The sequence below is a fragment of the Suillus clintonianus genome (genome assembly GCF_016758775.1).
Source record: "Suillus clintonianus strain FC179 chromosome Unknown DEU56scaffold_16, whole genome shotgun sequence".
Taxonomy (NCBI): Eukaryota; Fungi; Basidiomycota; class Agaricomycetes; order Boletales; family Suillaceae; genus Suillus; species Suillus clintonianus.
The window spans coordinates 385,393-409,127 of NW_024539240.1; the positions used below are offsets into that span (position 1 = coordinate 385,393).

The 23,735-nt window shown below is 47.9% G+C and overlaps 7 protein-coding genes across 7 annotated transcripts; 2 read left to right on the plus strand and 5 right to left on the minus strand.

Moving 5' to 3' along the window:
* The first annotated feature begins 18 nt into the window (after positions 1-18).
* On the plus strand, positions 19-2,022 carry DEU56DRAFT_787469 (uncharacterized protein). Its single transcript, XM_041352418.1, has 9 exons — positions 19-291; positions 343-438; positions 494-518; positions 576-620; positions 683-757; positions 812-891; positions 945-1,450; positions 1,506-1,750; positions 1,803-2,022. The coding sequence occupies exons 1-8, from the start codon at positions 136-138 to the stop codon at positions 1,642-1,644; spliced, it is 1,122 nt and encodes a 373-aa protein (XP_041211405.1). The 5' UTR covers positions 19-135; the 3' UTR covers positions 1,645-1,750; positions 1,803-2,022.
* Positions 2,023-2,042: 20 nt separating this feature from the next.
* DEU56DRAFT_978788 (uncharacterized protein) lies at positions 2,043-3,150 on the minus strand. Its single transcript, XM_041359718.1, has 4 exons — positions 2,970-3,150; positions 2,713-2,914; positions 2,370-2,649; positions 2,043-2,303 (listed from the first exon to the last, which is right to left on the minus strand). The coding sequence occupies exons 2-4, from the start codon at positions 2,745-2,747 to the stop codon at positions 2,277-2,279; spliced, it is 342 nt and encodes a 113-aa protein (XP_041211406.1). The 5' UTR covers positions 2,748-2,914; positions 2,970-3,150; the 3' UTR covers positions 2,043-2,276.
* DEU56DRAFT_899757 (uncharacterized protein) lies at positions 2,583-3,133 on the minus strand (the record flags this gene model as incomplete). The annotated part of the gene is made up of 3 exons (XM_041356495.1): positions 2,583-2,649; positions 2,713-2,914; positions 2,966-3,133. The coding sequence occupies 2 exons, from the start codon at positions 3,131-3,133 to the stop codon at positions 2,756-2,758; spliced, it is 327 nt and encodes a 108-aa protein (XP_041211407.1). The 3' UTR covers positions 2,583-2,649; positions 2,713-2,755.
* A 418-nt stretch (positions 3,151-3,568) lies between the features above and the next one.
* Positions 3,569-3,973, minus strand: DEU56DRAFT_753803 (uncharacterized protein; the record flags this gene model as incomplete). Its single annotated transcript, XM_041349741.1, has 1 exon — positions 3,569-3,973. The coding sequence occupies one exon, from the start codon at positions 3,971-3,973 to the stop codon at positions 3,569-3,571; it is 405 nt and encodes a 134-aa protein (XP_041211408.1).
* A 10,037-nt stretch (positions 3,974-14,010) lies between these two features.
* On the minus strand, positions 14,011-18,064 carry DEU56DRAFT_870107 (uncharacterized protein; the record flags this gene model as incomplete). The annotated part of the gene is made up of 12 exons (XM_041355602.1): positions 14,011-14,427; positions 14,517-14,849; positions 14,922-15,128; positions 15,191-15,370; positions 15,430-15,526; positions 15,596-15,753; positions 15,812-16,013; positions 16,069-16,305; positions 16,352-16,427; positions 16,647-16,803; positions 16,855-17,144; positions 18,046-18,064. The coding sequence occupies 12 exons, from the start codon at positions 18,062-18,064 to the stop codon at positions 14,011-14,013; spliced, it is 2,373 nt and encodes a 790-aa protein (XP_041211409.1).
* A 3,349-nt stretch (positions 18,065-21,413) lies between these two features.
* DEU56DRAFT_932228 (uncharacterized protein) lies at positions 21,414-22,025 on the minus strand (the record flags this gene model as incomplete). Its single annotated transcript, XM_041358729.1, has 2 exons — positions 21,733-22,025; positions 21,414-21,680 (listed from the first exon to the last, which is right to left on the minus strand). Coding segments are annotated over exons 1-2 (429 nt in total), but the record flags the coding sequence as incomplete, so codon positions are not given.
* Positions 22,026-23,130: 1,105 nt separating this feature from the next.
* DEU56DRAFT_689446 (uncharacterized protein) lies at positions 23,131-23,331 on the plus strand (the record flags this gene model as incomplete). Its single annotated transcript, XM_041347091.1, has 1 exon — positions 23,131-23,331. A coding segment is annotated over one exon (201 nt), but the record flags the coding sequence as incomplete, so codon positions are not given.
* Positions 23,332-23,735: the final 404 nt, after the last annotated feature.

The following is a 23,735-nucleotide window of genomic DNA, read 5'->3' on the forward strand; positions in this document are numbered from 1 at the left end:
GAAGCGTCGATACACACTCTAACTTCTCACCGCATATGCTTTTGTGGTCCGATTAGATTTCAACATTTCTCTTCTGTCCACTTACCTTGAGGCTCGAGTAGTAGTAGCGATTCGGAAGACCAACGACAGGCCAAAATGTCTTCATCAGGGTCAATCGCAACTCTCTCTGCACCCACCCAGCGACTGATATCTGTCGCATCTCATCTACACAGTCAACGATTTAAGGTTGTCGTATGTCGCAACCTCGGACCCGATGTCATGTCCATTCTCGAGGCAAGACCAGAGCTAGATGTGAGTTAATCTCCAATTAATATACAAAGGTGAAGCTTACTACAGTTGTAGTTGGTTGTCTGGCCAGAAGATAGTGCCTGTGAACGGTCATGGTTGATGGAGAATATATCTGGTGCGACTGGGGTGATTGTTATGCTCACGGACAAAGTGCGGTTACTGTTTGAGTTTGATGAGTCGTAGATCCGCTGACGCACTTGCTTAGGTTAATGTAGAGCTTCTAGACAAGGGTCCGTATGCGACGTATACCTCTAGCTGAATTCTGACAAGCATGTGTCTACCACTAGCTGGACCTTCTTTGATGGTGGTATCAACTATGTCCGTTGGATATGGTACGTTTGCTGTTCCAAAATCCCTCGGTACTCCGTTTACTCGACCTCACCTCAACCCGCAGAACACATTGACCTCAAGGCAGCAGCACAACGAGGTCTAAAAGTGGGATACACTCCTGATGTCCTGACAGATGCAGGTGGGCCAGGGTACCAAACAAATGGTCCAAGCTACTTATATTCTTGACATGTAGTTGCTGATCTGTCGGTCATGCTCGCTCTCATGGCTGGCCGAAATGGAGGCACTGGCGTGGATCTTGTGCAAAGAGGCCAGGTTAGTGATTCTAATTCTTGGGCGTGTCTCTTGTGCTGAAAGATCCATGTCAGTGGGCAAATTTCTCGTGGGCTCCTTTTGGCCTGTGCGGGCCACAACTCAGTACCACAGCTGCGTCTCCCACAAGGAAAATTGGTTTTCTGGGCTTTGGACGAATTGCACAAGCGACACTAGCGCGCCTGGTGCCGTTCGGGATCACGCACTGTTTGTATTCCTCAAACCCATCCTCACCTCCAAACCACGCTCGGGATGCTGCGCTCGCAAAACAACACAATCTTCAAGCGGTCTCAAAGGTAGACATTGATGAACTTTCGCGGGAAAGTGATGTTCTCTTTGTGCTCGCTCCTGGAGGGGGCGAAACATACCACATTGTGAACGAGACACTGCTTAGGAAGATGAAAAGGACCAGTATCCTCGTCAACGCGAGTCGCGGAACGTTGGTTGATTCAGATGCTCTGGCGAAGGCTCTCAGAGAAGGATGGATCTGGGGAGCTGGATTGGATGTTGTTGAAGGTGAACCTAACGTCACGATTAATCATCCTCTTGTTAAAGAGCCGAGGTCAGTGCTGGCTTTATTTTATTTGATTGTCTCAGCCATGATATTTGCTATGCAGATGTGTGATAGTGCCTCATATTGCAAGCGCTACACTAGAAACTCGACGAGAAATGGCAACTCGTGCGGCACAGAATCTGGTTGGGGCTATCCTGGGAGGGGATATGCCTGCTCAGGTCAATCTGTCCCATGTATCGTAACAGTCAATTGCAAGCTGGTCAAATCGATATCCTCCTCTCATAGCTGTCCACAGATGATTCAGGGTGCGATCTCTTGGCTACAGATCGCATCTCGCTCAAAGATATCGTATGTCGGAGATTTCTATTTTTGGTTGGCGGTCCTTAAAATGAATTGGAAGCCCTCAATTTGCCGGCGGCATTACCACTCGCTTGGAAGGCAACCCGAAAATTTTGGAAGCCGCTTGAAAGCGACACCAGGGGGCTTCCAAGGCGGTCCCAAGACCATTCCAATTTAAGAGCAAATTGCAAGTCAAATATCAGTCACATGTCCTTCCAAGGCCTTAAAATCATTGCGTGTGGTTGAAATCAATTTTTTTTAATTGCAATACTATCCAAGGCCTTAAAATCATTGCGTGTGCTTGAAATCAATTTTTTTTAATTGCAATACTATCCAAATACATAATACAATCGCTACTGTAAATAGGTATTGCAACATTATAGACTCAATACCCGCGTATTGTAAATGCGAATCCTAAATACATCAGCTGCATCAGCAAACCGTTCCGTCAAACGAAACGAAACGGAGCTGGGCGTGGACCTTGTCGATGTGGCTTGCGAGGCTGGTTTGGGTCTCATGTAGCTCTGAGCGCAGCTCAAAGGAGGATTAAGACACTCACATCCTGCGAAGAGTGGGCAACGACATGGATCAGCATAGCTCAAGCTCAAAGGAGGATCAAGACACTCACATACTGCGAAGAGTGGGCAACAACTTGAGTCAGCATGACTCGAGCTTGAAGGAGAAAGGCCAGGGTGCTCTGGGGGAGGTGCAGGGGTTCTGGGTTTGCGGGCGCGACAGATGCAGGTGTGTGTGCAGAGGTGGTCGAGGCTTGTTGTGAACGCATGGGAGGAGGTGCAGGGGTTCTGGGTTTGCGGGCGCGGCAGATGCGGGTGTGGGTGCAGAGGTGGTTGAGGCTTGTTGTGAACGCATGGGAGGGAGCAATTGGGGGAAGTGTGGTAGGTTTTGGGCTATGGGGAAGGGGGATAGTCAGTATGTAGGAATAAAGAGAGTGGCGGGGACAGACCACTTACACCGAGCCACTGAGCGTGTCATGAATGTCATTCATTGAAGAGCTCAGGGAGTGCAGTTCTGCCCCAGTGTCATGGCTCTTCTGGAGTTCGCCTGGATGTTGGGAGGAAGAGAGGTGGATGTTGGGATGGCCTCTACGTGGGCAGCGACTTTGTGGTGGATGGTGGTCTTGTTGTCTTCACCGATAATGTCGATACCGAATTCCTGCAGGGGGGTTGGATTCAGATGGGTCAGACAGAGGGAAATGGGGCAGACATACCAGAGCTCGCGGCTGCCAGCGCTTCCACTGATACATGTTGCTTCAGGGAAATTCGTCGGCTGCGCAGGTGGAATAGGTTGTGATGTCGAAGGCATTGGGGGCAATGCGCCATTCTGTTGAGAAGATTGCGGAGTGACAGTGGCGAAGGGAATCCATTGGGACATGGTAGTCGGAATGTAAGTGAATGAGAGTGATTCCAAAACATTCCAAGTTCGGTTATTGTTTGGTACTGTTTAATTATTATTATTAATCATTACGTATTGAATTAATGGCGTCAACATAGACATAGCAATGACAATGATTGATTCAGATGGCTGAATTCTTGTCCGAGTCGACGTCGCTCTGTTGATTCGGATTCAAAATCTCTACTTAGTTGTATTGTAGTTGCATGTCTAGCTAATGTCACAATCAATGGATTTAAGATGATGCATTGCGTGAAAATTTAACCAGCAGACAATTCTATTTGAAAGTAAGGGATTGTCCAGGGTATTAAATTACAGGTAATAACAATCATTGAGCGCAGGATGAAGACAGTCTACTTAGTGATCCTTGATCGGCCCCTTCCCACACCACTGCCACTGACTACTGACAACAAAACCTCAGGTTCCTTTTCCAGGAGCTTGATCCTCCGGGTCAGCACTGGTAGTAGTATTAGTATCATTGGCGGCCTTGCCCTTCCGCTTTGGCTTTGGCCTTGGCTTTGGCTTCTGGACAGCAGGTGGTTCCAGCTCGTCCTCATCAAGTACCGGCTGCGCTGCAGGTGGTGGGTCTCGACGACCGTCCTCAGCTAAAGCTAAACCTTGCATGGTGGCAGAGATTGATTGGGGACCGGGTACAGCAGGAGGTGCAGCAGGAGGTGTGGCAGGAGGTGCAGCGGGAGGTGCAGCAGGAGGTGCAGCGGGGGGTGCAGCAGGAGGTGTGGTGGGCGCCTCTGAATCGATGACAGGGCCAACTGCATCTAGTTCTGGTAGTTCGCCTCCGGTTTCCATGGCGTGCTCAAACATTTCTTCCCAGCTGTCCTGTGGACCGCTCGGGTCATGTGAGGGGTCTGAACCGAGGATAGTTGAGGCAGAATGAGATGTCGCAAACAGCGCGTTGTTGAAAAACGTGAAGACCCCGTTTGCCCAGGCACCTCCGGTTAGCAGCGATTGTCGGTAGTAGTTATGGTAGTCTTTGTATGGAATCTGGGATTTGTCGCCGACTTCAACCAACTCTTTGTCGCCGGATAGGACAAATATAGCCTGAAACTCGTAAATATCAATGTTCTGCAGTGTAAGAAGAAGAAGTGTTACGCTGAAAGCGTAGACTCAGGTAAGAGCTCTGTACTAAGTCTCGACGTGAGACGAAGATAATGCAGAGGTTCGTTATCGTTATTGTTGGGGTCAAGACTTGGTGACAAAAGTCAGCAAGCAAAGACAAGACTAATGGTATCGATCGAGTAAAGGCACTTAAGACGAAGAATCTTTAGTGAAATCATATACGAGAGCTGTCTTGCTCAAGGAAGGTCTATCAGAAGACTGAGTAGATTCAAGTTAGAGAATACAAGACAAGATGATCGACTACTTATAGGTAAAGGTCAGTTCAGGGCAGGACTACCAAGGCAATGGTAAGGGTACAGGGTACAAGATAAGAGATACGAGATAAGACGGCGATCAAGGATGCTGTATAAGAAGATGATAAGGCGTCATATGGTAGTACATGATAGGAGAAAAGATAAGGGGTACCCGGTCCGAAGTATGTTATCGTAACATTACCTCCCGTTCAAAGGTTTGAAGTCACCGACTTCAATCATCCTGGTTGGAATAGTAGATGGGGTCAACGTCAATATCTGCCAACATAGCGATGGCGTCGAGTTCATTCTCTTCTCGTTCTTCTGCAACGTGAGCACGCTCATGGTCAAAAGCAGCTTCGAGCTTAGCCATTTCTCCGTGGAACCTATCAGCAGATTTTCCGCGACGAAGGAGCTTCTTGCCCTTGAGGAGGGGACAGAATGGGGTAAGGTGCTTGGGAGCGTATTTGCCACAGATGCGGCACTGGTACCTCTTGCAGTGCTTTTGCTTATGCCCCCAATTGTTGCAAGTACGACAGACACAGTTGAAGGGATAGGTTTGAGTCGTTTCTCCGGCTTCATACTGTGCTCTCTCGATGGAGTATTGTGCGGCGGTGGTACATCCTGGTGCAGATTCGAAGTTGTAATGTTTGTAATGATGTTGGCTTAAAGGGAGCCCCATAGAGAAAAGCAATCTAGGCTTCATCCGAGTAAGCCTTTGCGCTCTGCGGAGAACGTCCATCCTATCATCAAGATCGACGGGCGTAGTAGGAGGTGGGACAGGGATAGGGGCAGCGTTTTGCAATGGAGAGTAATGCAAAAGTTCAGGGGAGAGCGTCCTTGACTGGGATGGGGAAATATCAATGGGAAGTTGCTGCTCTTCTTCCTCAACTTTAGGGGGAGGCGTACTGGGAGGAGATAGACCGAGGAACGAATAATAGTCCTGAGCTGGCTGGGCTACAGGAGGGGGTGTGTATGGCACATAGAGCGAGCTGCTACACTCTACTAGTTCTTCATCTTCTTCGATGACTAGGGGAGGGGTCAGAGTCGTATGCCTCATTGCTGCGATGAATGGCTCGGGAGGTGGATTAAACTCATTTTCATCCTCTATCCTTCTGATTGCATCATCGAAATCAACGGTGAGTCGGATGGCGTTCAAGACTGCATTCTTGATCTTGTTTTGGTTGTATCTGATGGGGATCGCACCAAGACTGGTGGAGGAGTCGAGTTGGAACTGCATTGCTGCGGGAGTGAGGGCGTCTGCTGCCCGGAAAATGATGATGAGTTCTTTGAGGGTGGCATTGCCGACCCTCTCTACATAGGCGTCAAGCCTCATAGCATACTGGATGTTGAGAATAACGGCTTCCCACATGGCGCGATGCTGGCCAGGGGTCTGGGGACGAGTAAAGGGGTTGTTTTCAAAGAAGTTGGTGATACTGTGGTCGGAGCCATAAGAGCAGCTGGAGCGGTCAGACATGTTGGTTTCGAATCAAGGTAGGTTTAGAGGCCTAATGCTCTAGAGACAAGTTTGAGTCTCTTCTTATAGGCGTTGAGAAGCTCCACTGCGTTTTCAAGCTCAGTTTCAAGGATCCATGAGTTCTCAGATTCAGGGTATCCAACCCAAGATACGAGATAACGACGTCTTGTGCCTGCCCCTTTGTGTGAGAGTATGGCTTCAATTTCGTAATGTTCTTCTCCGTTGATAAGGTCAGGAGGTGGTTCGGTGAAGTTCAGGCCGTGTATCTCTGTCTCTTGATAGGAGGATAGTTCAGAAGCATGGAATGTGGAGTGAACTCTCCAGGTTTTCGGTAGCTTCAATTTGAACGTGATAGGCGATAGAACTTCTGTGATTTCGAAAGGGCCGTATCGTTTGGGAGCTAACTTCTTTGAGGGAAGTCGTGTGATGAGGTGTGCTGCGGAAAGCCAAACTTTATCACCACATTTCCATGGTTCGTACTTCTGTCCATGAGATCTTTCTGCCATTCGTTGTTGAGCAAGGCTGTGAGAAGCTAGGGCTTCTTCTCTGATCTTCTGAAGGTGTTTGATGCGGTCTTCTGCGGCTGGAAGAGTGGAGTCAGGGAAGGCGTGTGGGTATCCGCAAGGTTCATATCCCATCATAAGGGAGAAGGGGGAGGCGTTTCTGGCGCTGCCTTTTCTGGAGTTGTGGACAAATTCTGCCATGGGAAGGTGATTTGCCCAATCATTAGGGTTCGTTCGACAATATATCCGGAGATAGGTTTCTAGTTCTTGATTCATTCGTTCAGTTTGTCCATCAGTCTGGGGGTGATAGGCGGTAGAAAGGGCGACTTGATAGTTTAGGAGCCTTCCAAGTTCTTTTGCGAGTTTAGAGGCGAACTGTGGTCCTCTATCGGAGATGATCTTGTCGTAGAGGCCGAATCTAAGGAAGACCTTTTCAAAGAAAAGTTGGGCTACTCCTTCTGCGGTGATCGTTTTTCTGCAAGGGCAGAGAATTACCCCCTTCGTAAGGCCATGGTCTACCACGACCATGATAGAATCAAAGTCAAGGGACGGGGGAAGGTCGGTGATAAGATCAACGGAGACCTGTGAAAAGGGGCGAGAGGCGGTGGAGGAGATCGGCAACAAGGGAGGGGTAGTAGGATGCGTATTCGGCTTCATTTGCTGACAGGTTGCACATCCGTCAACGTATTTCCTAATATAGGTTCCCATCCCGGGCCACCAATAGGCTTTCTTCACATTCCATTCCGTGATAGTGCGGCCCGGGTGTCCGGCCGTAGAATGATCATGGTGGAGGGTAAGGATTCGATGACGGAGGTCAGAGGGAACATAAGCACGATTTTTGTAGAAAAGTACATCATCCTCGAATTTCCAATCAGAAAGTGCAGATTTCATAGGAGGAGCGCATACGCCATTTAAGGCGTCTAATGCGGTGCGAATAGTAGCATCGTCAGATGCGTCATGAAGGAGCTTGAAATCTTCTGCAAGTTCAGCATCAATGAGGTTGACAAACAGCGAATCGGGAAGGAGGATAAGATCTTCGTTATCGGATCCAGAGAAAGCGTGATCAGATCGACGGGAAAGAGCGTCGGGGGCGGCGAGTTTGGACCCGGGAACGTGATGGAAGGTAAGATCATAGTTGCACAATGTGAGCTGCCAACGAGCTTGCCTCCTGGTGAGTTTCTGTGCGGATCTGAAATATAGGAGATTCTTATGGTCAGTGAAGATTATGACCGGGTGAGGATTTCCTTCTAGGAAATGTCTCCAGGCTTGTAAGGCGCGGATGACAGCAAGGAGTTCTCTATCATAGATCTGATAATTTCGTTCTGCCGGGTTCAGGGATTGGGAAAGGTACCCGCAAGGGTGATACGCTCCATTCTCGTCTGTCTGAAGGAGTACTGCTCCAGTAGCAAACAATGATGCATCGGTTGCGAGGGCGAATTGTCGAGTAGGATTGGGGTTTCGGAGGACGGGTTCAGAGAGGAAGCAGTGCTTCAGTTTCTGGAAAGCTTCTTCACAGATGCTTGACCAAGAGAAGACGTTGTCCTTCTTTGTAAGGTCGATCAGCGGGCGAGCAATATCGGAGTAATGGGAGATGAAGTGTCGGTAGAAGTTGCAAAACCCAAGGAATGATCGGACTTCTTTGACTGAGGAGGGAGGAGTCCATTCGCTGATTCCTTTCAGTTTCGCTGGGTCCATAGCAACTTGCCCAGGTCGGATAATCATGCCGAGATATTCAACTTCCTGCGTATCAAAAGTACATTTCTCTGGTTTGAGGAAGAGTGACTCTTTTCTAAGTTTCTCCAGGACTCGTCTAGTTTGTCCCTTCTGTTCTTCCAAGGTGTCCGAGAAAATAAGGATGTCATCCATATAAACGATGAGCCATCCTTCATTGATTTCGGTTGCAAAGGTTTGGTTCATGTATGCTTGGAAAGTTGCTGGGGAATTGCAGAGGCCGAAGAACATGACTTTTGGTTCAAAGAGACCAAAGGAAGTAGAGAATGCGGCTTTCCATCTATTGTCGGGGTGAATGAGAATGTTGTTATATCCCGAGCGGACGTCTATCTTGGTGAAAAATTTGGCATCGCTCAGTTTCGCAATAAGAGGAGGAATCAAAGGGAGGGGGTAGGTGTTCTTTACGGTCCATTCGTTAATATACCGATAATCCTGACAAGGTCTAAGCGATCCGTCTTTCTTTCCAACGAAGAAGAAGCCGGATGCTTGCGGAGATTTTGATGGAGTAATGAAATCTTTAGCTACATGTTCGTCCAGGAATGCTTTCAATGCGTCGGTTTCTTTCGGGGAAAGAGGGTATGCTCTGGATGATTTCGGAATGAAACCTTCTTTGGTGTCGATCCTGTGGTCGAATCCTGGGCGAGAGGGGGGAAGTTTGTTCAAGCCATTTTGTGCGAATATGTCTGCAAAGTCATGGAGATATTCAGGGATGAGTTCTTCGAAAGTTTTCTTTTTCTTTGCTTGGGCGTCTTCCATAGCGAACTCCTGCGCTTTGTTGCTTGTCTTGGTGTATTCTTGCGAAGCAGCAAGTATCCAAATGTTCCTAAGCGGAGTTTGTCTGGTAGAAGTTTCTTTCTTGAAGGTCCCGTCACGGGTTAAGGGAGAGTTGAAGGTGATGTTTTCGATGAGTTGAACATTGGTTCCATCCTCAGCATATTTGATTAAAACTTCGTCATCGGATAGAGGAAAAGTGGTGATATTATCAGGGTATGGGAGGAATTGGGTGTTACCAACACATACATCTTCCATTGCGTTGAAATTAGGGAGTTCGGTAGAGGTCTCTTCAGGTTTCTTGGATTTCTTCTTCTTCTTCTTGATTTCTTCTATACAATGCTCTTTCTCATCGGAGAGCGTTTTGAGAGGGTAAAAAGAACCAGTTTCTTCTTCTTCGATAATCGCTTTCTTGGCTTCGAATAAGAAGGGTTCTACGTGGTTCTTTCTTCTTTCAAGATTGATTTCGGTCTCGACGATTTTGGATCGGGGTGATGAGGGGAGGGATATCGTATTCTTTGTCCAGTTGATGTCTGGATTCATAGTGGAAAGCCAAGGTTTTCCAAGGAGAATGTTGTCTCAAGCAGAGAGCTGGGTGATATTGAATTTTCCCCACATGCATCTTTTGTCAAGCCTGATGGGAAGAACACAGTAATGGGACACCATTCCCGCTTTCGAGTTACTTCCATCCACCGTGGTGATATGGAAAGGTTTTCGAAGTTTGTGTGAGTTAATCTTGTGTTTCTTGACGAAGTCTTTGTCAATAAAAGAGCCTCCAGCTCCAGAATCAATGATAGCGGTGGTTTCAACGGTTTTCGTGCTTTTTGTAGAGAAGAGTGTCACCGGGACACGAAATTCATTGCTTCGTCCTACAGTTTTAGTATACAGCACGTAAAGTGAGGAGTCTGACGTTGATACAGGTCCTCTGTTTAAAAATCCACTCGGTTGGTATTCATATCTTCATCGTCGGTTTCATCATCAGGGGTTTTAGCCCTTCCCTTTCCTTTCCCTTTTCCTTCAGACGCTCCTGCGGCTCTAGTCTTGGTTTTCTTCTCAGGGCAATCCCTCGAGCGATGTCCTTGCTGAGAGCAGTTGAAGCAAAGACCTTTCTTGAAATGGTCATCACGCTGTTGGGGGGATAAGGTTCTATCCACATCCATTGTATCAGGGTCTCGTTGATGGTGGAAAGTGGGTCTGGAGTTGTTTCGTCCTTGATTGGAACGATTCCCAGATCCTCTCTTTGATTGGCTGTTGTTCCTATTGTTTGCACTCCTGAATGCTTGTTCCATCTGCCAATTGGCACTTTGCTGGGTGGCTGCGGTGTACCATTTTTCTATGGTGTTTGGGATTTCGGAGGATCCATGGACCGCTTTCCTCAATCCATCTTTTAATCCTCTCTTGAAGAAGTACATCTGGGAGACTTCCTCTCTAACCATAGCTAAAGCGGTGAGGAGTTTAAATTCCGCGATATATTCAAAAATTTCTCCAGTCTGCTTGAGAGCTTCGAGCTTGGTTAAGGCATCGGTTTTGATGTCGATGGATTGGAATGCAGTAGTGAACTTTGTTTCAAAGTCGGCCCATGATCCGAAGGAAGGGGTCGCTCCACTGTATGCGTTTGCATAGAAGGTTTCCGCCCAAAGCGCGGCAGTTCCCCCATTCATGTATGCAAGCGCAGTAATGATTTTCTTTTTGTCGTCGGAGTAGGTGTCAGAGTTGGCATAATGGTATGCCTTAATGCTATACATCCATCTGGTTGCTTGGGATGTATTGCCATCGAAATCTTTCGGAGAACCGAATTTTAGTTCAGGGACTTTCGACATGGTTAATGGTCCTGCTGGTGGAGGTACTGGTGGTCTAGGTAGAATTGGAGTAGATGGTCTGGGTAGAGCTGGTGGAGGTCCAACAACGGGTACTCTAGGTGGGACAACAAATCCTCTAGGCGGAGGAGGAGGAAAGAATTGTCTTGGGGTAGGTTCTACTGGGATATCGTCGGAGCTTTCAGAGGAGCTTTCAGAGGTGAGGACAACGTCGTCTGGATCTTCTTCTGGGAATGAAGACGTCTTGACTATTGGCCCTCAAGATATGAGGAGCTGGTAGGAAACTTGAATCTTTTGTTACGCTGAAAGCGTAGACTCAGGTAAGAGCTCTGTACTAAGTCTCGACGTGAGACGACGATAATGCAGAGGTTCGTTATCGTTATTGTTGGGGTCAAGACTTGGTGACAAAAGTCAGCAAGCAAAGACAAGACTAATGGTATCGATCGAGTAAAGGCACTTAAGACGAAGAATCTTTAGTGAAATCATATACGAGAGCTGTCTTGCTCAAGGAAGGTCTATCAGAAGACTGAGTAGATTCAAGTTAGAGAATACAAGACAAGATGATCAACTACTTATAGGTAAAGGTCAGTTCAGGGCAGGACTACCAAGGCAATGGTAAGGGTACAGGGTACAAGATAAGAGATACGAGATAAGACGGCGATCAAGGATGCTGTACAAGAAGATGATAAGGCGTCATATGGTAGTACATGATAGGAGAAAAGATAAGGGGTACCCAGTCCGAAGTATGTTATTGTAACAAGAAGCGTACAATAACGGCTGCTGCTGCGATGAGGCCAGGTGTTACAGCGCGTAACTCCCATATTTTGGCCTTCGTTTTTGGAGTGGGGACTGCGTTGGCAGCGAGTGAAGATCGGCCAAAAAGGGATGCTTTCAAGACCTATGAATGTGATTCAGTTTAGCGGAATTAAAGGAAGGGAAGAACCTACATAAACAAGCTTCGATGTTTCAGAAAATCATCTCTGGCGAGACGGTCTGGACACGGGAAAAGAACTGGAGCAAACTTTGTATATATGCCTTGGGGGTTGAGGAGCAGAGTTCGGCAAGCTGGCTCTGTGTCCCGTGCGTAACCTCTTATGAAGAACTTGGCATCCAGACTGAAAATCGCTGCTGCACATGACTTGATGTCTGAGAGCATTTCAGCGCGAACATTATTGACACCTTTCACAAACTGGAAAGACGGTCAGTTGATTGAGGAGGGTCTCAGATTATGGCGCATACATGGGAGCCAAAGTTTTTGTGAGCCATCATATTGTGGTCGACTGGGGGAATGAATTGGAAAATTTCGGCTTTAATGCCATCCTGAATCGATAACAGTGAGAGCCACCGCTCCTTGCTCGAGAGGTCGATTCTGGGAGGTGGCCCACGCAAAGGGAAGATAGACGTTTCGACCCATAAGCAGTGCGTGACAGAGAACTTGCGTCCAAGATTTCTGATGCTGTCTTCCTTGGCGGCGAGGGCAAGGTCATTCTTGGTTAGTTTCGTCTTCTGACCTTTTGAAACTGTTGCCTCAAGCAAAGTGTTCTTCTTCAAAGCCTCTCGGTACTTCCCGCGCATGTCCAGAAGAAGTCTTTGCGCAAGTTCAAGTGCCTATAGTAGATATGTCAATGATCACTATCACAAACATTTGTCCGTATGTAACGAAAAGACGGAATTAACTTACTTTGCGAAGATCTTGAGTTGATGCATTAGCAGCGGGGGCGACAATTGCATCGCGAATCCGCAATAAGTCTGCATCATCATTTGAATCTGAATCATCACCATCAGATCCGTCTGTGTCACTGGAGTTGCTGTTGATGTCTTCAATTTCTCGCGTAAAGTCTTCGCCTTGCTGAATTGGATGCATAATATCAGTCTCAGTATTAGCAGAGAGCGCAGTGAGGCAGAGTCGAAGAATGGCAGGCTGGAGTCTCAGTCAGTCGCACAAGCTTTAAATCAACTCTCACATTGACATGCGTTATGGGGGCCATCGCAATGTTGACTGTAATGTGTGACATTGTTCTATTAGATAAAGATAAAAACACACACCTTAGACTTGTTTAATTCAGACTGCAGCGTCGTCTAGATTGTGTCAGAATAAGACCCGTCGGTTGATGTAATAAGGCAACAGCATCAGCATCAACATCACACGCACAAATTAAATGGAGACTCATCACATCAGGCATGCACGTCATAGTGCGGTGCGTCATTGACATGTTGCAGGACTGATTCAGATACATAATATCAGTTATGCCAATGATACCCTGTGTGATGATATTTTGCGGCTTACCTGAATACATAATACAAGCATTGCGTGTTACAGTCCCCATGCAGAAAGCGGAAATGAATCATTGACAGTGCTGAAGGTACCCAAGCATCAACATGAGGCAGCAAGAACAGACCTGCAAAACGAGTCAGTGTCAAGTTCTGAGGGTGTTTGTGAAGAAATGTGGGAGCTTCACCTGGGAGTTAGACGAGGAGGGTGATGGAGGGCATATGCGATGAAATGCGGGAGTTTTGCTTGGGAATTTGAGGGTGAGCGCAGGTCGGTGCGGGGAAGGGCATATGCGATGAGATGCAGGAGTTTCACTTGGGAATTTGAGGGTGAGTGCAGGTTGTTGTGGGGAAGGGTATATGCGATGAAATGCGGGAGCTTGACTTGGGAATTGAGGCAAGTGCAGGTCAGTGCGGGGAAGGGCATATGCGATGAGATGCGGGAGTTTCACTTGGGAATTTGAGGGCGAGTGCAGGTTGGTGTGGGGAAGGGTATATGCGATGAAATGCGGGAGCTTGACTTGGGAATTGGAGGGTGAGTGCAGGTTGGTGCAGGAAAGGGCATATGTGATGAAATGCGGGAGCTTGACTTGATAATTGGAGGGTGAGTGCAGGTTGGTGTGGGGAAGGGTATATACCATGAAATGCGGGAGCTTGACTTGATAATTGGAGGGTGAGTGCAGGGTGGTGTGGGGAAGGGCATATGCGATGAAATGCGGGAGCTTGACTTGAGAATTTGAGGGTGAGTGCAGGTTGGTGTGGGGAAGGGCATATGCGATGAAATGCGGGAACTTGACTTGGCGGTTAGATGAGGAGGGTGATGGAGGGTGTACACGATGAAATGCGGGAGTTTTACTTGAGATCTTGATGGGGAGGGGGGGCATTGGATGGCGCAAGGAAACAGGTGGGTGATGAACCGGTACTACTGTAGCAAACGTCTGGTACGAAGAAACATGTCAGTATCAACATAATCAACAAGAAAATAATCTCCCTTGTTAGCGAAATCGGGGACGACCAAGGCACCACGAATGATGGAATGAAGGGTGATAAACTCAGACGAAGAGGTGGGCCGTGCACGGAGTCGAGTTAGTTGTAGTTCCCTATCCATACGCCGACGTGCCAATGGGCCAATTAAGGCATCCATGGGTAGGACCAGCGCAAGATCTAAAGTGTTGCTACCGACAGTGTGCTTGAACATGTATAATATCTGCACAAAGATATTTTTGTCGTGGCCATCCTTGTCCTGTGTGCGTATTAGGGCGTAGTCGCGCCATTCTTTGCCATGGAAGCTTGTATTGCATCGCAGGTAGTCGGTAGCCAACTTCCAGTCAGCGGCAGACTCGTAGTGCACTTTGAAGGTAACGATGTTCATGGATCTGTTGATACACGCAAAGTCAGATTTGAATAACAGCGAGGAAAGATAATCACCTGGTCATGTGCTCTAAGTTTCAACCATGTTGTTCCATCTGGCAATGGTATGTTGTGGGAGGGAAGGAAGTGATTGAGAAATGTTGCGAGCTTCTTCTGGAACTGGTGAAAGGCGCGCGATGACTTGTTTTCTTCCTCCACTTGCGCAAAGCTTGTATGATTCTTGAGGGGTGAACCAATATGAAGATGTTCTTCAAACAGCTCATCATCATCGTCATCCATATCCTCGAGTTCATCCCGCGAGAGCAGGGCTTTGCGTCGTTCCTCATCAAGGTACTCGATACGGCTACGAACGAATTCGGAGACAACACTCCTATGGTCGAGCTCAAGGATCTATTAGTTAATATTACAGAGTCAGTGGTGTGGAGCGACTCGTTTGGAAGTTAGAAATGCCAATTAACATACCTGATCAGCGATATTCTTACGATTGGTCTGCCGTAGATACCACTTTTTAATTGGCCCGTGTTGCTTTTCATTGGGTCGAGTACTGAAGTTGCGGGCGGTGCCTTTCGCCATGATGTCATCGAATATGTGCTTTCCGGAATGAATCTTAGGAAAGTTCCAGTTTTTGATCGTGTCAGGATCGGTCTCTTTGACAATTTTGATGTACTCCTGAGATAGTGAATAAATAGTTAGTATATGTGAACTAGTCTCAGAATCGCAGTGGCACATACCTCTAAGCGGTTCTGAAACTCAAATACCTCAGCCCTCCCTGCAGCAATTGTGCTTTCGGTTTGGACCTCGAGTGAAATATACATGTCGATATGTAAGTAGCTTGCTATGCACTGCAGTAGCACATAGCCGGCTTCATCCTCTGTGTGCGTAAGTATGTTCTGGGCGGCGTACAATACTTGCTATCAGAGGAGCGACTTCATCAATACGAAGAACTGATAGCTGTAAAGTCACGGCGTACCTTGGAAATATCACGAAGCTTGTTGCCATCGCTATATGTGATGTTAGTAACCCGATCGAAGTGGTTTAAATTGCGCCATCGCGGGAAGGCATCGAATCTGTGAGCAATTGATAAATAGGATTAGTCTGATAGTGCGGAGTGAGATAATAAATGATTAAAAACCCACTGGTCATCCATTTGTTTCTCAGCGCTGCGTCCAAGGGCCGCGATGCGCCGTTTGAGTTCACCAAACAAATGTTTCCATTGGCCCATGTGATAGACATGCAAATGGTCCTGTGAAATCGTGTCTTGAGGATCGGAATTTGGGACACTCCAAAAGATGTTCTATAATGTAATGAGTTAGATGCGACTGTTAGTAGTACATATCATTGGAAGCGCTGACCGTAACAGGCCGCAGGCCCTGTTCTTTGAGTGCCTTTTCTCCAGCCGCACGGTCCCTGGTCCATAACTCCATGAAAGCCTTTGCATCGTTGGACGATCGAATCGGGTAAGTGGAAGTGTTGTCGTATAGCTTGTCCGAAGGGACAAGACAGACAGGGCACGGGCAGTGACAGTTGGTCCCTCGTATAAGCGCCATAACACATCTGTTGAGAGATTAAATCAGAAAACGACATCAGAAATTAGTACGAAATGAAGTACTGCTCTTCATAGTCAGCTGATAACAGCAGAATGAACGCATATAGCCACCTCATGATGCCATCATAGCACACATACGCATACCCCATCTGGGCATACATTATAATAGTTTCGAGTAGCTTGAAGAATGACTTGTGCCATACAACCCGTTTGAGATTGACATACGTGAGCTTGCCATCCTCCTCGGAGTCATCAGGAACCTGCGTGAAAGAATTGTTTCGCCAGTGAAACTCGACGGAACTAAGATTCACTATAACTCACTATTGGTAGCCACCCAACCATTCACCCACCACCGAGCCCATCGGTATTTCTGATACCAATGGGCAAGTTTCCGCATCGAGCGAACACCGGGTATGCCTTAACTCTTAACTGTGCCAGCAGAGGAGAGATGTGTTTTATCTGCGTATAATATAAACGCAAACGGCACGCCGTTTTCGGGCAAAGATGACTGTGATTCAAACATACAGAAAACAGTGTTACTTAGATACAAGTGAACAATAGTAGTAAGACATGGCATACTTGTACATTCCACCACCTATCTGCAGTCCAAGGTTCGTGTACAAAGCGCTCATAGCGTGTACCGTCATGCTTGTATAATCGCTGCGCATCCCAAACGAAGTGGGGCATCAGTAAAGGGTCCTGTAGTAAGTCCAGCGCCCAATCCCACAATGGCCGCGTATACATGTTGTACTCGAGCTCCTCTCGCTTGTGCTGAACGGTGATGGTATGTTTCTCGAACTAAGGCAACCAATATGACTGCAAAGTAAGAACATCTTGTGATTCTCTCACTGGTGTCATTTGAGCGGCTGCCCTATCCCAGGCTTTGGAAACATCTCCATGCGACTTGAAGGTGAAGTTCGTTTGGCCGTCCACAATCCTCCAGATGAGCCGCAAGAGCTCATCTGTCTGATTCTTGTTCAAAGCAGTGCCATGTGGGAGCTCGGCGAACTCGAAATCCGCGCGACAAGCGAAGGGTTGCCAGGGTTGTTCGTCAATGATGGGCAGCTGTGAAGGCTCTTTGTGTCCAAAAGTGGAGAACGTCTCCACAGAAGTCGCGCAGCCACTGTGCGGGTGGTACTCTGTCTTGAAGGTGTCGAGATTGGAGCGAGCCGAAGGCATAGTTGGGAGTGATGACAGGGTATTTGGAATAGGCGCGGTGCCCATGCTTGTATCTGATGCCGAACCTGGATGGTCTTAGAGGGGGGCGCATCAAGAGTCAGAGTAGCACATACGTTGGCGTGCATCTCCACTGACGCTCATATCGACGAGATCTGAACCACCTTCAGACCATGGATGCGCAGTAAAATCCTCAGGTTGCTGATCTTGAGCGGGCAAGGACTCTGCGTCATCCAGGGCCGATCCCGAAGGGACCAACGCAGCAGCAGCAGCAGAAGCTGTTGTCTGCTGCAGCTTCCTACGATTCCGCTGTTTCTCTCAATGCGCCTCTAACAATCATGCGATAAGGTATCAATATTATTAATGAGTACTTAAATTGATCAATGACCACATACCTTTCCTTTGAAGCTCCTCCTCTACTGCATGCACTGCAAGTGCTGCGAAATCTTTATTAGCATTCTTCTTATCCCGTCTTCTCAAACAACTCTGTTCATGAGATTTGATCCCACGTGCTGCGAATGACCTGGTACAGTATTGACAATCAACTTGGTTATTGGTCGATGTTGAAGCAAGATATTTACGCCCCAGGTCTGCGTTTCTGTTTGGGGCCATCTAGCAGTACACAGATATACAGAAAGGCAGCTGAAGACACGATGATGGGAGGAGGTGAAGCCGAGGATTGATTGATTACCTTATTATTACTTAGACTTGTCAACGTCGAATCACACCACTGCTTGGAATCCAAAATTAGCGTGTGCCTTGCTTGCAAGTGCCTCAAATTAAGTCACGCCCCCTGGGAATTCGGTCGCAATGCAGTTGGCAGGCACACCAATTGTGTCCCAATATAGAATGCTTCCAAGGCACCCCTGGGGATTTCCGACATACCCACTCATTTATGGCGCCAGTAAGCATTGAAGCAGGAAGAACCACCCCCACAGAGATGTACCTAGGTGACTGAGCATAGACACGCCAAAAACAATGAACTGATCTGTTTCTATATCGTAACTGGACCACAACCAAGTTAGCAAAGTGATGTGAGAAGGTAAGTTGGGGAGATCCAGTGTGGTCTCTAAAGGGTGCAAATCAGATGCAGGCGTGGTTCGGCATGTAGTTATGATGTTTCAGACAACCGTCTGTTTTTTGTTTGTTGGGTTTTGCGTCGGATGATGGGTGGAACTGAAGGCTACACGCCATGAGTAAGGGTATGAAAGTGGAAGAAGATAACTGAAAGTGCTGATTACAGCTAACGCAATTGATATGATGCTGACCCCCATGTACGTATATAGTGTTCGTGAGGGTGATAGTGATTGACATGAAAGACTGGTTGGACTTGAAATAGTTGATTATTCAAAATTGATCTTGTTGTCAGATCCTGATCATATGTATCCCCTTCCGCACTCGCATTGCGCCATTCCTTCCTCTGGTCGCAGGACCCTAGCACAAAATGCAGGCACCGTGATAATCAGGGACTAAGAACTTCATCACTTTTGACCATCCTCTCAAGCATGTCGTTGGCCATAGTCCTAAGCTCTCTCACAGCAACGGCAACCCCCTCCCTGCTCTGGGTCTCCGCTCTCCAGTGTTTCGAGAGTATCGCCCACATGTCTGATGAGCAGCTGGAGATCAGATGTCGAAGCAACCCGCATGTACTTTTTCGTGCCTTCCACAAGGTCGGGAAGGAACTCGAAACAGTGGATGTCGTCAATGACATGGTATGCATACATCCATGCACTGCTCATCACGTACCACCACTGCTGTTCTGTGATAGAATCAAGCGATGTGGGCGACCACTGTTCAGGTGCAATACGGAGGAGGATGCCAGCTAGGTAAAATCCATGCAGTATGTAGCGGCGATCTGCAATCATGCTAATGCACTGATCTATATGGTTATCCCCAGACAAATGGGAGTGCCAGTCGGAATTCCTCGCGAGGGCAAAAACCAGTTCGAGATAGCACGATTCGATGAGATCATCGAAAATGCAGTCAGGGCCATCATCGGTGGGCGTTGAACCTAGTCGCGGGCAAACCGCAGTCAGAATAGCGGGGGAGAGCTCGGTCAAAACCATGTCCCGTAAGCTTGCATCATTAATCGCATGAATTGATGCCATATCTTGTCGGACGCTGTGAACAGCGCGAAGAGCGATGTGACGTAAACTGTTAGGCATGTTACCGTCCATGCATGCGATGAGGCACTTGATGAACGTATGTTGTTTAGCGGGGCTGCAGCGGGTCCCCAAGCCATCCAGTAGCAAAAGGATGTCATATGCGGTCTCGTGGTCGTCGGAATTAATATAGTCGAGGTAGTCCACTAACCAGTCGAAGTCTTCTGGCGAGTGGACATCATTTATCCCCCAAAATTGCCTATCCCACAACCGGGCTGGGTCCCGAGATACTCCGGCAGCAGCGAACGTGAAATGCATTGCATTTCGCTGAGCTTTAAACAAATACCAGGGATCTTCGGATGACCTCGCTCGTGAATAAATCTTCCTGCACTCGTCCAGATTCTGCATTGTGTGGGATGAAGAAATATAGTAATAATTTCGAGCAGGCTCGATAATGCGACAGATAACGTCAAGGAGTTTCCATGCCCGGCGTGTGACTCCTGTGCTGTCTTTGTCGACATCGCCTCCATCCCATGCCCAAAGAACCTTTTGGAACTGCGTCAAAAGGGGCTGCGCGAGCTGAGGCAGAGCGGAACTACACAATTTCATTGTTAATGATCGCAGAAAAACCACCGAATAAGACAATGGCACCTTTTATCAATCCGAACTTTGTCCTTCTTGTCAAATTGAACCCCGATCATCAAACAAGCGAGAAGAGTGCAATTGGCGACAATTTGATTCGACAGAGTAGATGGGGAGCTTAGCGGTCGTGATATCACTGCTACGGCGAGTTCTTCTACAACTCGATTCACTCGCCCAGTAACGAAATGGTATGGAAGAGAATGCGACAGCCACTCCAAGACAGAGTCGGGACAATCCTCCACCTGTAGAAGACAGAATGGAATATTAAAATCGCCATCTTCCGGAGGACAAAGATTCATAGTTATGGAAAGCCCAATGCCGTCGGCTTTATAAGTGTTCCCCCGGCGTATTTGAGAAAACGCCTCGTAGTCTCTTTCCCGTCGGCCAAGAAATTCACCATAGCCAGGGGATGCCTGAAGGACACGGCCGCAGTATAGATGACTCAGAGCCATTATACATACCGAGGCCTTTTCCTTCAACGACGGTACAATTTGGTCCTGAATATCGACGCAGCTTGTAAAAATATCATACAGCTGAGGCAGCATGTCTGACACGTCAAGATCCAAGGGCCATTCGACATGTGGAACAAGGCTGGCAGCGGCGAGGAACACTTCAGGATCCATAGACGTCTCGAGCAGCCACTTGATGCTAGGCGCTTCCAGACCGGCAGTGGGTATGTAAGGGAGGTCGAGAGCGAGGGTGCATTCATCCGCCGCCGAAATGCCCAGGTTTTGGTCGACCGGTTGTCTTTCCGAGTCCACCACCTTTGTCGAAGAGCGCGGAACTAAAGAACGCAGGTTATGAAGCATGGCGGATAACTGCTGAAGAGATCGCCATGCGAATGCGCCGACCGCACGAACAGGGCCTGGAGAATGAAATAAGTACTGGTTATGTTGTGTAATAGTAGATAAGGACGTCACCTCTCAATAATTCAGACAATTGGGTCCATCTCGATCTGACGGTGCCAAGCAATCGCCGCAGCACAACTGACAAGAAAAGGTCAAACCCTGTGGACACGTAAGAAAACGTAGCTCACCGTGTGTTGACGTCATGAGCTGCTGGAAATACCTGGAGGCTGGTGTGAATATCAAGAGTAAAACTCCTGCAATGTTGATTCAGTCAGGAAACGTCCAACAGAATTCACAAGATGATCTTACTGTCGATGTGCAATATCCGCAATATCGTCGATATTGGTGTTTGAAATGGACAGGCGGGGGATATTAAACATGCCATCACGGTCAGCGAATAGAATAGAAATCCGAAGACCGTTGTAGCAATAATGACCCAGGCGATGCTCGGCTGGTTGGTCCACAAATTGGCCCCGAGCGCGATCCCAAACAGAAGAAGGGAGACCTGAAGTAAGACCGGAAAGGATTGCACGACAGCATCAAAATACCATGTGATAATGCCGTCGAACGTCTCTTGCCTGCGCTTTCCTCGTTCCTCTTGTGAGCCACGGCCATATCTGTTCGACTTGTAGTACCCGAGCCACTGTTTGCCTAGTACGGCCCCGAAAGCAGCGAGCAAGCTCATGGACAAGCTTGCATATGCGATCATTTGAATCCATACAGTTGTTGCCGACGGCGACCACATAGATCCTGGTGCTGCGGCTGCAGTACCCGCTGCAGTGAGGTTCCCGAGTCCGATTTGTATGAGTTGTGTGAGAAGGGCATTCGTAGTGTCGCTGGGGTCGGGACTGAGATTGGACTCCATCGCCACAATAAAAGATGTGCTGACGGCGGAGAAAAGACCAGACTGATCAAACATCAATCTCAAAGCGGGTTGAGGATGGGCATGCGACACGTACGAAGACCAAGACAATGTCCATATCGCTGGTGTATCGCTCAAGGAACTCGCTGTCGTGCTCCTCTGCGACTCTTTTGTACACACCCCAGAAACGAGAGCAATGGTCCTTGCCGCTCTTCGACGCAATCGTCGAGTCCTGGAGAACCTCCAATACTTGTTTCATGACACTTGCTCTGCGTGCAGGACGTTGTCAGCTACGATCGCTCGGCTGATTTTTCGCTCACAATTCGCTTAGAGTTGGCTGGTCCTTCTCCACCACATCCTTCTCAACCACATCCTTTTTCACCACGTCCTTCTCCACTATATCCTTCTCCACCACATCCTTCTCCCCCACGCTGAGACAACACATGAGCTTGTTTGACATCGGCATTCATATGGACTTACAGAGTTAAATCGCCATCTGGCGCAACATTCAATTTGGGCATACTCTGTACGTGAAGTTCTGATGGTTGGGAATGCCCGATGTTTGAGCTGCAGTTCTGGTGAACAGGGACACAGAAGCGCCAGGGCAAAAACACTTACATCCCTGATGACAACACCGTTGAAGGTTCAACCTCTATCCCATCACTGTCTTGCTGTTAGCTGGGTGGCAGATTCCATGAAGTCGCAACTTACTCATTTGTGGATCCTACGGTGTCATTTTTCGGGGGAGGGTGCCCATCATTGTGAGCGCGCTGATCCTCAGCGTCGTCAGCGCCTGATGCTTTTGACATGAGATACTTGTATTGGATCCCAAGTAAACCCAGTGAGATTTGGGAAGAGTATGAGGTGACTGGGCAGAGAAGAGTGGCGGTACACAGCAAGCGACTTGGATGATGCGAGGCGGTGCGACCATTATGAACACGTGCTTGACAGCGTTGACGCTGGGGGTGCTCGCGGGCGCTCCCTTCAGTAGTAGACTGCAAGATCAGTCCCGAATAAGATGCAGATGACTCGTAAGTTCAAAGTTCAAACTGCCAAGGTTGCAAGTTGTTTTGGATGGACCGACACCTCAGTCCTATCTGACTCTGGTAAAACTAATCATGGTGTAGTCAGAGAGGTCATGTTATTGTTTCATAGGACGAACCGATCATGACCTACGGTAAAATCAGGTAAAATCCCTCCTCTGGAGACTGACTGTGATCCTACTGGCAGCCGTATGGAAGATCAGGAACTCGTCATGAATGCTGACATTGACACGTTGCTAACTGACGAGTCCGATTTAGACGACGGCAACGAAAATCGTGTTGCGGAGAATGGACCCGAGAGCCACGGCCCTTCACCATCCTCGTTTTCAGCTGTTGCGCTGCAGTTGCGGCAAGATGCCGACGACGACGACAATGACAATTACACGTCTGGGTTAGGAGAAGTTTTTGAAGCCGAAGAAGACGTCTCGCGCCCTGCGGAAGGTAGCAGACCACGGCAAATTTGTTGTTTCTTTGGTCAGAAGAGGATGTTTCAAATCCGGGACATGTTCAATTGGTCAGTTGAGGTCGGATGGGACGAGTTTTGGTTCCAGGGTGTGAAAAACATGGAGAGTGAAGCATTATTCTACGAACTAATGTCACGCCTGCCCGAAGATGAAGCGCGGGAGTCATTGGACATGGGAAGCGGTCCATCAAGCTCGACGATTTCAATTGATATTGACGAGTCAGAGTAGCTAGTACCTGGTAGAAATTAACTATTATTTAACCCCATTAACCCCAATTAATTCGCAGTTAATTCAACGCAGGATGTACCAGTTATAACCTATTCAGTTATCACCCGGGTTAAAAACAACACTGGTTGCGCATTCACCCTTATTGGACTGATCTACCACAGTCAATTGTCTTCCAGGTCGCATTCACACTCTGTATCATCTGCAGCATTCAGCTCATCATCTGAATCCAACTCATACTCTCGCAACCTGTCTCTGGTGTTTCCATAACGCGCTCGATCCCCCTTTCCCCCATGCCATGGCACTATCAGCTTGATTGTACTAGTACATAACCGTTCAGCTTTTTTCTGTGTGCATTGTTTTCACCG

What these genes read in the sequence shown, in the direction of transcription:
- DEU56DRAFT_787469 (XM_041352418.1), top strand. Translation starts at nt 136, where the DNA reads ATGTCTTCATCAGGGTCAATCGCAACTCTCTCTGCACCCACCCAGCGA. An exon ending in AGGCAAGACCAGAGCTAGAT is followed by an intron (nt 292 to 342) that starts GTGAGTTAATCT and finishes CTACAGTTGTAG; the next exon opens with TTGGTTGTCTGGCCAGAAGA. An exon ending in CCTCTTGTTAAAGAGCCGAG is followed by an intron (nt 1,451 to 1,505) that starts GTCAGTGCTGGC and finishes TTTGCTATGCAG; the next exon opens with ATGTGTGATAGTGCCTCATA.
- DEU56DRAFT_978788 (XM_041359718.1), bottom strand. Translation starts at nt 2,747, where the DNA reads ATGAATGACATTCATGACACGCTCAGTGGCTCGGT. An exon ending in GACACGCTCAGTGGCTCGGT is followed by an intron (nt 2,650 to 2,712) that starts GTAAGTGGTCTG and finishes CCTTCCCCATAG; the next exon opens with CCCAAAACCTACCACACTTC. An exon ending in TTGCCCACTCTTCGCAGTAT is followed by an intron (nt 2,304 to 2,369) that starts GTGAGTGTCTTG and finishes CACTCTTCGCAG; the next exon opens with GATGTGAGTGTCTTAATCCT.